Source organism: Pseudophryne corroboree, chromosome 9, assembly GCF_028390025.1.
Source record: "Pseudophryne corroboree isolate aPseCor3 chromosome 9, aPseCor3.hap2, whole genome shotgun sequence".
Lineage (NCBI taxonomy): Eukaryota > Metazoa > Chordata > Amphibia > Anura > Myobatrachidae > Pseudophryne > Pseudophryne corroboree.
The window spans coordinates 438,349,335-438,365,880 of NC_086452.1; the positions used below are offsets into that span (position 1 = coordinate 438,349,335).

Below are 16,546 nucleotides of genomic sequence, written 5' to 3' on the forward strand. Positions count from 1 at the left end.
AGCTACTGTGTCCGTGTCTTTATTTCAGTGTGTGGTGTGGTTTTATTTAGTGATAAGCTAGCTTAAGTAAAAGGTTTATGTAATCACAATAAAGTTATGAGCGGCTTATGGTTAAGGGGTCGTAGCCCCTTGCAACGGCGTGAACAGCGCACGCAGGGCCTGATGAATCACCTAGTAGGTGCTTTGGTTGGGGAAGTAGGGGGTGCGGGGAAGAGGCGGATGGGATCCTGGGGTGCCACGGGAGGGGCGGTTGTGGTGGGGCCGCAGGTGGGGGAGGGTGCTTGGGTGCTGTAGGTGGTGGTCCGCAGCCGCTTCGGGTGGGGGAGGAGCAGTTGCGGTGTTGCCCCAGGTGGGGGAGGGGTGGGTGCGGCAGGAGGTACGGGTGCGGGGTCGCTGCGGGTGGGGGAGGGGGTCCGGAGCTATCGCGGGTGCTGGAGGGGGAGTGTGGGGGTGCCGCGGATGGGGCTTGGAGGTACTGTGAGTGGGGGAGGGGCGGGTAATGCTTCTCCTCCTGTCAGCAGCTAAGCTGCTGTCCTCCCTTTGGCAGTGGCTCTCCTGGAGACTCGCACAGCAGGCAGTCACTATTGATTGCGCGGTGTCCCAACGCGCCGCATTACAGGGAAGAAGATGTACGCAATAAACTACAGGTCCCAGCAGCCCTAAGGGGCGGAATGCTTCGGCGCTAAGGGCTGCTGGGAGCTGTAGTTTATGTAGTGCGTCTACTTCCCTGTAATGTGGTGCGTTGGGACACTGGTGATAACAATAGAGACTGGCTGGCAGAACTGAGTGACTGGCTGAATCAGTGTAAAAGGTGAGAGTGCTGTGCAGTGTGTGTGTGTTTGTATATATATGTGTCTGGTGTGTGTGTGTGTGTGTGTGTGTGTGTGTGTGTGTGTGTGTGTGTATGTGTGACTGTCTGCATAATGTGTGTAAGCGTCACTGGTACAGGGGGCGTTACGTGTGTAAGCGTCACTGGTACAGGGAGTGTTATGTGTGTAAGCGTCACTGGTACAGGGGGCGTTACGTGTGTAAGCGGTACTGGTAGAGGGGGCATTACGTGTGTAAGCGTCACTGGTACAGGGGGGGGCATTACGTGTGTAAGCGGCACTGGTACAGGGGGCATAACGTGTGCAAGCGGCACTGGTACAGGGGGCGTTACGTGTGTAAGCGGTACTGGTAGAGGGGGCATTACGTGTGTAAGCGTCACTGGTACAGGGGGGGGCGTGACATGTGTAAGCGTCACTGGTTCAGGGGGCATTACATGTGTAAGTGTCTCTACTACAGGGGTCATTATGTGCGCTGTGCGTTTGTAAAGTATGCGAGGGTGCAAATTTATAGTTTGCAGGGGGGCGCTGAACACTCTAGCAATGGCCCTAACTGCACACCCACTGTACTGCGCTGCACTGTCACCTTTTACATTGATTCAGCGTCCAGACATTACCCTCTGCGATATCACCCCCTCTATCCGCTACATTAACCATCTCGGGGCTTCCAGGCCGGCAGCCCAGGTGCTGTGTTGCGGAGTCAGGGCCTCTGGGGATCTGGGCGTGGCTGCGGCTGTGGCGTGGAGGCAGTTCTGTGACATCACCCGCAGAGGAGGCTCCCGGGCTCAGAGAGTATGCGGTGCAGGGAGGCCTATGAAAGTCTTCCGCTGCGCCGCTTTCATACACATCTATGCCGGTGGCCGCAGCAGCTTTTTTTCCACCTGCGGCTAGGGAGTGGGGATTGTTGATGCCGGAGGGGGCAGGTGGACTGGCAGCAAGACATTGGTGGTCATTCCGAGTTGATCGTTCGCTAGCAGTTTTTAGCAGCCGTGCAAACGCTATGCCGCCACCCACTGGGAGTGTATTTTAGCTTAGCAGAAGTGCGAACGAAGGGATCGGAGAGCGGGTCCAAAAATATTTTGTGCAGTTTCAGAGTAGCTTCAGACCTACTCGGCGCCTGCGATCACTTCAGACCATTCAGTTCCTGATTGACGTCACAAACACGCCCTGCGTTCGCCCAGCCACGCCTGCGTTTTTCCGAACACTCCCTGAAAACGGTCAGTTGACACCCAGAAGCGCCCTCTTCCTGTCAATCACTCTGCGGCTGCCTGTGTGACTGAAAAGCATCGCTAGACCCTGTGTAAAACTACATCGTTCGTTGTAATAGTATGCCGCACGTGCGCATTGTGCTGCATACGCATGCGCAGAGGTGCTGAGTTTTTGCCTGATCGCTGCACAGTGAACGAATGCAGCTAGCGATCAACTTGGAATGACCCCCATAGGACGCTGCAGTAAAAGGATGTTTTCCCCCTCTCTACAGCACAGACTTCCTGCAGGTGCAGTGACACACCCTCCAGCTGCACCTTTCTGGCAGGTACAGTCCCTTTTTTTTATGGTCTGTACCGTTTTTTGACTCTCCAAGTTTCCATTGAAAGTATAGGAAAAGGGGCGTGGCCACGGCGCTGTACCCGTGGCCACGCCCCCTTTTTGAATGTGTATCAGTGTTTATGTGTAAAGTGTTGGAGGGTGTGATGCTGCAGATGCAGGGGGACTATTTTGGGGTGTGGGCTTGGAGATGCAGCTCCATCAGTCCCATTGCTAATCCTGTTCTGTGAAAACACAGCAGGCAAAGGGCAGAGCCTCCCATTGGATGTAACCTGTGTGGGAGGGCGTTTCTCACCCAATCAGGTGTGGACTGGGTGTGATAGACCTGCCACTAACCCAATGAGAACTCCTAGCCACGCCCAGCGTTAGAGGGCCAGGCACAGAATCACAGGGCTATTATATAGGAGATGTATGTACGTTATGTCCATGTTACAGTATACCGGTATTAGGAATCACTATTGATTTTTAGTCGTTTGAATGTTCATTGAATAGATGATCATCTTTTTTCTTAAACAAATAAAAATATAAAAATTTAATTTTTATCTGGTCTGTATTTTTACTATTACAGGTCATACTTGCCTACCCTAACGGAATGGCCGGGAGGCTCCCGAAAAACGGGTGACCCTCCCGGCCCCCCGGAAGAGCAGGCAAGTCTCCCGATTTATGGGGGTCACCCCCTGCCCGCCGCCCACTTAACGAGTAAAGTGGGCGGTCCGGGCAGGCGATGACGCGATTCTTGTTGAATCGCGTCATCGTAACCACGCCCCCTGCTGTATAATGCCGGTAATCGCGGCATTACACAGTGGGGGCGTGGCTTAAATGACGCGATTCAGAAGCCACGCCCCGCTCCGCCTCCGATCCGCCCCCGTTCTGCCCCCCTTGGCGTCACCTGACATCCAGCCCCCCCTGTTGAGCCGACGGGCTGCTCTTTCCCGGAGAGAGCAGCCCAGAATTCGGCAAGTATGTTACAGGTTGAGTATCCCATATCCAAATATTCCGAAATACGGACTTTTTTGAGTGAGAGTGAGATAGTGAAATCTTTGTTTTCTGTGGCTCAATGTACACAAACTTTGTTTAATACACAAAGTTATTAAAAATATTGTATTAAATTATCTTCAGGCTGTGTGTATAAGGTGTATATGTAACATAAATGCATTCTGTGCTTAGACTTGGGTCCCATCGCCATGATATATCATTATGGTATGCAATTATTCCAAAATACAGAAAAATCCGATATCCACAATACCTCTGGTCCCAAGCGTTTTGGATAAGGGAGACTCAACCTGTACTAATAGATATTTAAATACATTGGGTGGTGTGAGTCAACATCACACTTGATTAAGTTAGCGCTGGGAGGTAACCCTTGTTTTGTTTATCTGTATATACTGAGAGGAACGTGGAATCCTCTTATTCCTCCACAAGCAGTTTATTATATCAAGTGAAGCAAGAAGCGCAGTCCTCGATCTTGTATTTTTTTGTGTATCTTTAATGAGTGCAAGGCGTGCGGTATACATAGGCCCCAGGGTCTTGGGGGGCCCATACAGCATAAAAAGCCTTCTACAGTATATCTGCTAAACAGACAGGACTGTTATTCTGTTCCAGCACCTGAACATAGGGCCTAAGGGAGTCATTCCAAGTTGATCGCTCGCTAGCTACTTATTGCAGCACTGCGATCAAATAGTCGCCACCTATGGGGGAGTGTATTTTAGCTGTGCAAGTGTGCGAACGCTTGTGCAGCCGAGCGGTACATAAAAGTTTTGTGCAGTTTCTGAGTTGCCCAGAACTTATTCGGCTGCAGCGATCACTTCAGCCAGTTCGTGTCCAGAATTTACATCAGGCACCCGCCCTGCAAGTGCTTGGATACACCTGCGTTTTTCCAAACACTCCCAGAAAATGGTCAGTTGCCACCCACAAACGCCTTCCTCCTGTCAATCTCCTTGCGATCGGCTGTGCGAATGGATTCTTCGTTAAATTCATCGCTCAGCCATTATCCGCTTTGTACCCGTACGACGCGCCTGTGCATTGTGAAGCATACGCATGCGCAGTTTTGACCTGATCGCACCGCAGCGAAAAACCATAGCGTGCGATCAGGTTGGAATGACCCCCTAATTCAGATCTGATCGCAGCAGCAAATTTGTTAGCTAATGGGCAAAACCATGGCCCTCATTCCGAGTTGTTCGCTCGTTGCCGATTTTCGCTATGCTGCGATTTACCGCTAACTGCGCAAGCGCATGGTATGCTGAGCGCATGCGCTTAGTTATTTTACTAAAACTTAGTAGATTTACACAAGCTCGAGCAAAGATTTTTCAACGCTCGAGTGATCGTAGTGTGATTGACAGGAAGTGGGTGTTTCTGGGCAGCAACTCAGCGTTTTCACGGCGTTTGCTAAAAAACGCAGGCGTGCCAGGGAAAAACGCGGGAGTGGCTGGAGAAACGGGGGAGTGGCTGGCCGAACGCAGGGCGTGTTTGTGACGTCAAAACAGGAACTAAACGGACTGAGGTGATCGCAATCTAGGAGTAGGTCTGGAGCTACTCAGAAACTGCAAATAAATATGTAATAGCAGAACTGCTAATCTTTCGTTCGCTATTCTGCTAAGCTAAGATACACTCCCAGAGGGCGGCGGCCTAGCGTGTGCAATGCTGCTAAAAGCAGCTAGCGAGCAATCAACTCGGAATGAGAGCCCATGTGCACTGCAGGGGGGGGGGGGGGGGGGGGGCAGATATAACATGCAGAGGGAGTTAGATTTGGGTGGGTTATTTTGTTTCTGTGCAGGGTAAATACTGGCTGCTTTATTTTTACACTGCAATTTAGATTTCAGTTTAAACACACCCCACCCAAATCTAACTCTCTCTGCACATGTTATATCTGCCACACCTGCAGTGCAAATGGTTTTGCCCATTAGCTAACAAATTTGCTGCTGTGATCAGGTCTGAATTAGGCCCTATATTCAGGTGCTGGAACAAAATAACAGTCCTGTCTGTTTAGCAGATATACTGTAGAAGGCTTTCAAATGTGACATTACTTCCAGCATTCCCATGGAAATTCAAAGGTAAAATACAGTACCTGCACTATTTACTAAAGAGGCTGAATTGCTTTTTTCCCCAATTGTACAGTGGATAGGGTTACCACCTTTTCACTCTCAGATTCCTGGACAGGAGGTTTGGCCAAAACTGCTGCGATGCATCAACTTTTTCAGCAATTTGTGCTAAAGTAGTTCTGCTGTGGGATGGGACCAGATGGTCTAGTCTCCCCACACGCATCACTCTCCCACCACTGCATCTCCAAGAGTGCTGTTCACGCCTACAGAGTGATGGAAACAGGTGTGCCCCAAGGCCATACCCGCTTATTGTGAGGCCCTGCATCCTTTTGGGTGCACATTTGGGTCCTGAATTTCAACTTCCGTTTGTTGGTAAGTATGGGTATTAACAATCATCGCCCTTCATATTAGGGAGTATCATGCCCGTCAGGGGGTAGCAGCTGAGTTACCGACGGACACAATACAGACGGTCATAATCCCGAAAGCCATTGACCGACAGTCAAAATACAGACACGGTCAAAATACCAACATTAATTATGCCAACATGTTAAAAATGCCGACATAGTCAGAATACCAACATTTGAAATGCCGACATGTCAAAATGCCAACAGCTTTCTAACGTTGGCACGCCCCCTCCCGTCCCGCGACCGCCTCTGCCTGTTAATCAGGCAGAGGCGATCGCAGCCCTGAGATGCTGATAGCATCTCACTGGGCTCCCAGGGTGCGCATGCACAGTGCGGCCGCTGCGCATGCGCACTCCACAAAGTAATTCACACTACGATCGCTGCTGCTGCACCGATGCAGTCTGAATTACCCCCACTATCAATTTATTTGTAGGTTTGGTTTTGAGAGTTTCTTACATTGCACTGTTGCAAAGTATGTATGCAGATGGTGGTAAGCTGTGATTTGTGCCAAGTACAAGAGATATCTGTCATATATCCGGCGTTAGACATTAACAAACAGCCACTTCACTTAAACAATCTGAAACTACTGTTTCCACATTATTTATTGGGCTTGATAAGTAGGCCCCACAAAGAGAAAGACACTTGAATACTATTATCCTTAAGCAGAACAAGTAAACTAATTCTTGTAGCAGAGATGTATATAGTTAGTATAGCAGGTGGAACAAGGAAGAAACTCAAGCTTGCGATTTTCATGTTGTCCTGCCTGCTAGTGATGAAGGAACAGGGACTTGCCCTGATAAAGTGCGATACTAAGACATTTAGTACAATGGTGGTCATTCCGAATTGATCGCTCGCTGCTGTTTTTAGCAGAATAGCGATCAGGCTAAAAATGGGCGATTCTGCGCATGCATATGGGCCGCAGGGCGCATGTGCTAAGTATTTTCACACAAAGCTATGCAATTTTACACAGGGCCGAGCAACGCTTTTCAGTCGCTCTGCTGATCGGTGAGTGATTGACAGGAAGTGGGTGTTTCTGGGTGGTAACTTGCCGTTTTCCGGGAGTGTGCTGAAAAACGCAGGCGTGTCAGGTAAAAACGCAGGCGTGCCTGGGGAAACGATGGCGTGGCTGGCCGAACGAAGGGCGTGTTTGTGACGTCAAACCAGGAACCAAACAGTCTGCAGTGATCGCAATCTAGGAGTAGGTCTGGAGCTACTCAGAAACTGCAGGGAATTATTTAGTAGCAGTTCTGCTAACCTTTCGTTAGCAATTCTGCTAAGCTAAGATACACTCCCAGAGGGCGGCGGCCTAGCGTGTGCAATGCTGCTAAAAGCAGCTAGCGAGCGATCAACTCGGAATGAGGGCCAATGGGCCTAACTCAGACCTGATTGTTGCTGTGCGTTTTCGCATGGCAGCCAATCAGGTCTGAACTGCACATGCGCCGACGCATGCCAGACAGCCGACGGCCATCTCAGCCCTGCAATCGCTTCTGCCTGATTGACAAGCACAGGTGGTCACTGGGTGGGAGGTGGCATGGTCTGGCGAATGCAGGGAGGGTGGGCCGCAATGGCTGCATGACGTCACACGCAGCCGCTGCGACCCGGACAGTGACGGTAGCTCCCTGCCAGCGCGCAAGAGCTGCACAGCTAGGGAGCTACTCGTCAAGTACAAAAGCATTGCCGCTGTGCGATGCTTTTGTACTTGTGCGGGGGGGGGGGGCAGACATGTGGGGCGGACTAGTTTGTGCTGGGCGTCCCCCGGAATGTCAGTGTGACTGATTGTAGCCGTGCAAAATTTTGCATGGCTACGATCAGGTCTGAATTAGGCCCAATGTCATTGCACTAATTTTGCTACATATTAGTTTTGCTGACTCAGGCAGATCAGTGAACTACACTAGTGACCTATCACTATTAAGGGTGGACTGCTTAGCCACCATGAGACCAGAGTTTTTCTCCCCTTTTAACCTACAGTATGCTGTTTTCTTAACCAATGGCAAATAGTTTTCTATAAACAAAAAGGTCTAAAATAGAAAAAGTCTCACATGGATATGTTTTATTGGAAGACATAAGAAGATCGGGACAATTCCCCATGTCAATTTGGCTTCCAAAAATTTGTACACAGTTATACCTGGCATTATATGCGGTCACAGGCCCCCTTCTCTGGCTTTGTGTGTTAATGCAAATTAGGCATGATCTTGTTTGTCAACACACCATTCTTTTAGTGGCGGTGGTGGTGGGGGTGGGGGGAGTCTTTGATAGAGGAGCAGGTCTGTAATGTGGTCTCTAAACAGGTCAGAGGAAAGAATGATACATTTGTAGAGAGTCTTATGGGCCCTACACATCTAGCAATGTGCCGCCGAGGTGCCAGTTGTCCGGTATGGGCGTCGGACGACCCGGCGGCGGGGGGATGGTGACAGGGGGAGTGAAGTTTCTTCACTTCCCCCGTCACCCGGCCCCATGACGAGTTTGTCCATATTGGCCGGCATGTATAAATGACCCGGAACCAATGATGAACGAGCGTGGGGCCGCGCATCGTTCATCGTTGGTGCCTACACACTGAAAGATATAAACGATATCTCATTCATATCTTTCACTGGTATCGGCCAGTGTGTAGGGCCCATAACCTAATATACCTAACAGGTCAACTGCAGGTCACCATACAATTGATACACACAAAGGGTTGCATGGGGTCTAATATCTTGTGATTGATTCATAAAATAATCACAACAAGGTTCAGTTCAATCATTAACAATTTTCTTTTAATTCTTTAACAGAAATGTCAGAAGAACTTCAAGAACCAGATGAAAGTTCTAGTACTAAAGAGCTTGTCATCAAGCTCACAGAAACTGGCTTGGATCCTGAGAAATGGCGCCAAGTGCTAGAAGATAAATGGGGCATTAGAAATATTCAGTCATTACAGTATATAAAGGCTGAAGACTGCTCAATACTAGAGGATAACATCAGATACCCCTGGGAAAGAAGAGCATTGCATAAACTATTTAACATACCAGACAGCAGTGTACAGATTGCAGAAGCACAAGAGAAGCGATGTCAGTCACTGAAAAATAAAACTGAACAAGCTGCTAAGATACTTATGAAGTTAAAAGAGTTGAGCTCTGAAGGGAAAAGTCGACAAGATGAGATTGTCAAACACAGTGAAGAAGAAATGTGGAAAGCTCTGGAGATACCAACTGAATGCTCAGCACCTTCTGAAAAACCATTAGCGGATCTGGTAGGTTACTTCGAAAACCAAATTAAGCTCAGAGAAGAATCATATCTAAAGAAAGAGATGTTATGTGATAAAGAAATCATTACACGTGCTTCTGGAGGGCTGGCACTTGAGGGAATCTTCCAAACAAAAAACATTGAAGATGTATTTAAGAAACGTGAACCACTTCTCTGTGTCCCAGAAGGTTTCAATCTTGTTGGACCAGAGCATAAAACACTTCTGCAGCAAATGGAATTTACATCTCATGAAGAGGAATCAAAATTTCAAAAACTTGTTGAAAAGATTGGGTTAAGTTTAAATAGTTTAATTAGTATTGGCTTTTTGGGGTTTGGTCTAAACAGCAGTACTGGTTCCAGACAATCTTCAGAATCTGACAAAGTTAGAAAAGAATCCAGTGAGCAGACGTATGTGTGTACAACCAGATATAACTACATCCCTCTAGCTTCCTGTTACTTTACAATGGACCAGCTCAGACTTTCCCAGGCTGCAGTAAATGCATTAAAAGACATTGAAACCTTAATTGACATAAACACAAATGAACAGATTTTAGCAGCAAGATGTGCTGAATTTTTCCAGAGATTTGGCTCGCATGCCAACCTTGGTCCCCTACACTTTGGGGGAATATACTGGTGGAAAGCTTCCATGCAAGGAATTTCTACCAGTCAGTTGCTAGAAGCAAAACAAATGACATCTGAAGCACTAAACGTGTACATGGGTGTTAGTTATGCAGGAAGCGGAGGAGACATTGACCTGTCAACAACAAATACACAGGGTTCTGTGGACATGTCTAAACTATCAACATTTCAGAAAAATATTCAGTTTTCTGTAGCTAAAACAGGGGGTCCACCAGAAGCTGATTCTCTATCCCACTGGAAATCAGGACTTGTATGCAGCAGCAAAACCTGGAGTGTCATAGACCGAGGGTTTCAGCTGATACCTATATGGAAGATCATCATAGACAATCACAAGAATGAGTTCAAAGATAGTTTCAAGCTTGCTTCCTGCCTAATTGATCATTATATATCAGTGACTGGTCTCAGCTCTGAAATGATGGTAGGAGAACATCTAGTAACTGAGTTGGAAAAAACAAAACTGTTTTTGCAAGGTGTGAATTCCTGGAATGTTGATAATTCCAAACAACATTTACAGAATCTGATTGACTTTAAACAGACACTCAATGAAACCACAGGAAGTTATAGTGCTTGGGTGACTTTATGTCTGTCAGATAAGAATCTACAAAAAATTTTAGTGAGCATTGTTAAGAAATACAAAGATAGTTCTGAACAAGACACATATCTCATAAAAGTTTCATTGCAACAGCTAATCGAGCCTCATATTTATTCCGTTGATAACTTCCCCAATGCCTCATTAATTATGAGATGGATTTTTGACTCTGAGAAAGATGAACTAGATCACATTTCTGTGACTAATTTTAAGGAACTCATTGATGTCTTACAAAATTCAATGGAAAATGTTCTACATGTTAGTGTCACCATGAAGACCTCCACAGAACACCAACAGGCAAAGCTTAAAGCTACAATACACATCAGTCTCTCTTTGTATTCCTTCCTGAGAACTATGAGGAAGATGAAACAAACTGACATGGAATTACTTTTTCTCTGCATTGCAAATAACTCTGGGTATTGTATGGAAAATAACTTCCGAAACCTTTTAGGATATAATGATACTGAGTATCTGAAAAATCAGTTGCAAGAAGCCCATCAGGAGTACACAAACCTCAGAAGTCAATGTGCTCAGCGGGCTCAAGCATTCGTCATGTACACAGGTTTGACATCTGTGGGTCAATATAAAGAAATCTCCCTGGAACAAAAAGGAGAACGTTTACATTTTATGAAAAAACACCTGGCAGGCTGTCTTTCACCCAATGTCAGTGATATAATTGAACATCATTCAGAATACTGTGACTGGAGTAAAATGGAAGCTGAACTGAGAGCATTTAGCTACGGACACATAATAAAAGAATTAAAAACAGATGAAATTTCTGATGAACTTAATAATGTGTGCCAAGAAGAAGTAACATATATAACAAATGATGAAGAAATTGACCACAGCAGCATGAATACACAGTTTTTACAATTACTGAGTAGACTGGACCTTCACAAGTATTATCCACAAAAAATGAAGACTGATGATTTTCATAAGATCTGTAGATCTTCCCTCTCTGAAACACAGATTACGGAAGAAACACAACTTCCTTTCCACTTTTTGCAAAAATTGCTCATGTTGGATTATCGTGCACGATATGTACAATGTAGATTCAAAGGTGATCCCATTCAGGAGAACACCAGCAATGAAGACATCAATAACATGGACACATCTGAAGATACTTTTAAAGATTTTCTTGATGACTTTAATGAAGATTTTGTGCATCAAGGCACAAATAGTAAACAAACAATTCACCCTATGGATGTCCAGATGGCCATTTTTCATTGTGCTAATGATTTTATGAGACAATACATGTACACAAAACTATCACTTTGTCAGTTTGCTGTACCACTTTTGGTAACTAATCCCAACACAGATTCTATTGAGTTCCCACTTTGGTCTTTTCAAGAAGTTAAAAAGAAGTGGAAAATGAAAAGTGGCAAAAACACAGAGAATGATAAATCTAATGACAAATTTATTAAGGAAACAGAAACTCCCTTTGTATCCTTTATTCGTCTTGGCCCATCTACATCCTCTAAATCCCAGATAATCAATTGGCTGATGAGTAGACAAAAACATGACATCTTCTACCATCGCCACTGCAAAGGAAGCACTAAGAACTCTTTGCTGATGAATGGCGTTACAGAGATTGCCTGGTATTGTCCAGGTGGGAAGGAGGATGATGCCTTTTATGACTGTATCGCATTCACTAATCTTCATGGGGATGCCAGAGACCATGAGCAACAGGTAAAATTCTTGAAACAAATTTCTTCTGTCCTTGTAGTAATGTTCACTGATTCAGATGCAAAAGATGCAAAGGGGAAAGAAGTGCTACAACAATTATGGAATTCCTCCATACCATTAATCTGTTTACTTGCAGACAAAGAACATAGTCAACCTACACCTGGATTGAGAAAGAAAATAGGTATAAAAAATAGAAATGAAGCAGCATTATTAGAAGAAGTAACAACCGCGATACAGTCATTATTACCTACTTTACAGCTAAGGAACTCCCTTAACAAATGTGGCAGCATTGCCAGAGCTCATGGCTTTATGGTTGATGAAGACAAAGAACAATGCAAGCAAGGCAGAGAACAAGCTGAGGTTCTTATCTCCATATTAAAAAAAAATAATGTATCAGATTTGAAGAATGAATTTCTTCCTTCACAGGGTGATCTCTGGCACACGTGGTGCATGAAAGACAAAGAACTGAACCGACTCAAAATAAACAATAACAAGACTATTGAGCAACAACGAAGTGATATAGAATCTGAAAAACATAACTTAAGAAAGCAACAAGCCAACAAAGCTTCTCCTCTCAATGACTTCATGTCATCTTTTCTACAGACACTTCACTCAAATGTTCAATTCTCAAAGGTGTATTTTTTCCAGTGGGTTAAAATGTATTTGGATGACTTATCTTCAAAAACTCTTTCAGTGCTAAACCAGGAGTACCACAATGTATGGTCAAATCTAAAGAAGGAAAAGCAAAAAGATAAAAATAAACCAAATATAGAAAAAATGAAGAAACATTTAGAAAAACTGTCAGAGAAGATCAAAATGTCAACATTTGGGCTTGAACACATTCTGAGAGAACTTGGCCAAATATATGAGGCATTAGAAACCATCTCCAAAGAAAAAAGTTTTTCACATGTGCCAAAAATTGTGGCACTTCTCATGGTCTCTGGGTATCCGGTTGAGTTGATGGATGGAGATGCAGCCCATGTGCCACTGAGGTGGATTCAATCTATTCTGGATGAACTGATAAAAATACTAGGAGACAAAAAGCTTTATGTCCTCTCTGTACTGGGTATACAAAGTTCAGGTAAATCCACATTACTCAATGCTATGTTTGGGCTGCAGTTTGCTGTAAGTGCTGGGAGATGTACTAGAGGAGCATTTATGCAGCTTATAGAGGTAGATGAAGAACTAAGACATGAGATGACCTTTGACTATGTTCTTGTTATAGATACCGAGGGGTTAAGAGCTGTGGAGTTGTCAAACAAAAATGCACATGACAATGAATTGGCCACATTTGTAATTGGCCTGGGTAACCTTACAGTCATCAACATTTTTGGGAAAAATTCCTCTGAAATTCAAGACATCCTACAGATTGCTGTCCAAGCATTTCTGAGAATGAAAAGAGTCAATCTACAACCCAGCTGTCTATTTGTTCATCAAAATGTCGGAGAAATCACAGCCAAAGAGAAAATTATGGATGACCGAAGAAAACTACAGGAAAAACTGGATGAGATGACATTGTGTGCTGCACAGCAAGAGCAATGTGATGAAACCTGTTTTAATGATGTCATCAAATTTGATGTAAACACTCATATTTACTACTTTGCCCACCTCTGGGAAGGGGACCCACCAATGGCTCCTCCAAACCCAAGTTACAGCCAAAATGTGCAAACACTAAGACAGGTCATACTCGACTCTGCAAAACAGGAAGCACAACAAAAAATGTTAAGTATTTCAATGTTCAAAACACGTGTTAATGACCTGTGGAACGCATTGCTTAATGAGAATTTTGTTTTCAGCTTCAAGAATTCTCTTGAGATTGCAGCTTACAACAAACTGGAAGTGAAATACAGCCAATGGGCATGGACACTGAGAGAACACATGCTGACACTTCAAAACAAAATCAATAACCAGATTCACAATGATAAAATAAAATCTGTAGGTGTAATGTTTCTAAATAATGAGTTTAAACAAAAATACAAGACAATCATGGATGATTTAAATATATTTTTTAACGATGAAAAAGATGGGGACATACTAGTTCAATGGAAAGTGAATACAGAAAACAGGCTCGCTACTAATAAAGATGACCTTATAGTAGAGATAAGGAAAAAAGCAGATGAACTAATTACTTTAAAAAAGGACAATAGAAAAATAAATGAGATAAAAGAGAAATATGAGGAACAAATGCTTGCAGAAAGCAGAAAAATGGCCCTGGCCTTGAAAGGAAAAAACTTAAATGATGAAGACTTGCTGGAAAAATTCACTAAAATGTGGAATATGTGCATTAGCGGAGCAGATGCGGAAATGCAGACTCCTGAACCACCGCCAATCAAACAGCATTTAGAAAAAGTTTTATTAGACCACTTCAAGCGAGAGACCGATCTAGCTGATACAATAAGAAATTCTTATAAGTGGAAAAACTTAGTTGAGGAGTTCTCCAAGTACATTTCAACTAAACGCACGCATTTAATATGGTATGAAAAGCTTTCAGCTACAGACCAGAAAAAAATAGAAAGTGTCACCCGTGCTCTAGCCAAACAAATAGATGAATATATAGATCAAAAACAGCAGCAACAAATGGATTATCAGCTTATTTACTTTCATGAAATTCTGAACATCCTAAACACAGAAGTAACCTCAATGTTAGACAGTAAGTTTAAATATAAACGTGAATACACTCTATATGTGTCTCTGTTCTTGTGCCAAAAGGCTGCCCACAGATTTATCCAGATTAATGATGCTTTTAGAAAAGCCAATGATCCTCTTGCCTATCTACAAAGTAAAAGAGAACAATTCTGGCAGAGTTTCAAATTCTCTTGTGAAGGAACGAAACAAATCGCATCACTGGCTGACTTCCTGTGTAACACAATTAAAGACTCCGTCCAACAAGGAGTGTGTGAGAGGTCTGCAATCCAGTTATCTGGTGACATGAGAAGTAACCACCCTGCTCTGAATGGGAACCGATCAAAACTGGAGTTCTGTCTACTTAAGTCACTGGCAGAGAAAGAGAACTTCCAGGATTATATGAATTATATAACTGATCCTAAATCAGCAGTTCAAGCCTTTATTAGGGAATGTATTGACCAATATTATGATAACAAGACCAAGATATCCGTCAACTTACACATTAATGTGGATCACTTCAGAAACATTATAATAAAGGCTATAGATACGTCCACTGTAATGGTCACAGACAGACGTGGCGATGTCAGCTCGTGGCTGGATGCTTTCTGCTCAGAGCTCGGAAGTGAGGTGAATCTGTCCAATGCTGACCTCAAAAGTGTGATATATCAGAACATAACAGATATAGATTTTCTAAAAGAGGCGATGACACGGGCTATGGAAATTGTGGTGAAAGACCTAAAACGTGACTTTTCCAGGTGTGATCTGCTCAATATGAAAAAAAAGATTCTTGAAATACTCTTTAGTGGGTTTCAGGGGTGCTGGGAAAAGTGTCCCTTTTGTGGTGCAGTCTGTACGAATACTATTGCTGGACATGGTGGAAAGCACAGTGTGAAGTTCCATCGTCCTCACGCTATTATTGCTTGGAGATATCACAAAACAGATCACTTTGTCACACATATATGTTCCACTGCTGTATCCAGTGATCTTTGTTTTAGACGTAGTGAAGACGATGACAGGAGATTTCCTTTCAGAACCTACAGTGATGCTGGAGCTCCTTACAGTAACTGGTATATTACTCCAGACAACTCCCCATTATCTTACTGGAAATGGGTGATCTGCCACTTCCAGTCTGATTTAGAAAAACATTATAAGTTGCAATTTACAGAAAAGGGAACTATTCCTTCACAATGGAAGAGTATAGAGAAGCAAGATGTCATTCTGGAGTTAGACAAACAAATGTAAATAACTAAGAAAATGAATTAGATTGTCTCATTGCATTTTAAAAACTGAAAAGAGCCTGCAGGGTATAGCCTACATGTACAGTATCTTATAATGAACTTCAAAGATACATTTACACCCCTAGTGTAAAACTGAGATAATTATGGGGTAAAATCAATTGGCATATTAGACTAAATATACTTTATATAACAGTGAATAAAAACAAAAGATGTTCCATGATTTTTTTTTTACTTGTGTAATTTTTTATTAGAGTTTTGCACAGGGACAAGGTAAAAAAAAAAAAAAAAAAAACAACAACATTAAATGCAGAACAAAACCAGAACAACAATCAAAACAGAGGGAGAAAGAAAGAGAAGAGAGAGAAAAAAGAAAAAAAAAAAAAAACACACATTGCAGAAAAAATACAGTAATTAATACCATCTGTGTCACAGTGTCACATGGAATAAGCGTCACGGCAACATTGTAAATTCAAATACGAAGCCTTAATCAGTCAGAGAATATTGCTCCAGTTGTAGCCATACGGGAGGTATTCCACCTATCCCACTTGCTAAAGTAATGGGGTAGGGTCCCTCTAGATCTATGTGTAAACCTCTCGTGTCCTGACACCTCATTTACTAGGGCTCGCCAGTTGTACACACTGGGGGAAGAGGTAGCAAACCAGTTACGCGCTATAATCACCTTAGCTAAGGTAGTCAGGCAAAGAACATATTTGTATAGTGCAGGGCAGTAGGATTC

At 43.9% G+C, this 16,546-nt stretch overlaps 1 protein-coding gene across 2 annotated transcripts in view; it reads left to right on the plus strand.

Moving 5' to 3' along the window:
- LOC134958454 (interferon-induced very large GTPase 1-like) overlaps positions 1–16,030 on the plus strand; it is a 58,424-nt gene extending 42,394 nt beyond the window's left edge. For both annotated transcript variants that reach the window (XM_063941075.1, XM_063941074.1), the window contains one exon: positions 8,583–16,030. In XM_063941075.1, coding sequence (XP_063797145.1) covers positions 8,585–15,814 — 7,230 coding nt within the window. In that variant the 5' untranslated portion in view covers positions 8,583–8,584 and the 3' untranslated portion in view covers positions 15,815–16,030. The remainder of the gene's footprint in view (positions 1–8,582) is intronic.
- The last annotated feature ends 516 nt before the right edge of the window (positions 16,031–16,546 follow it).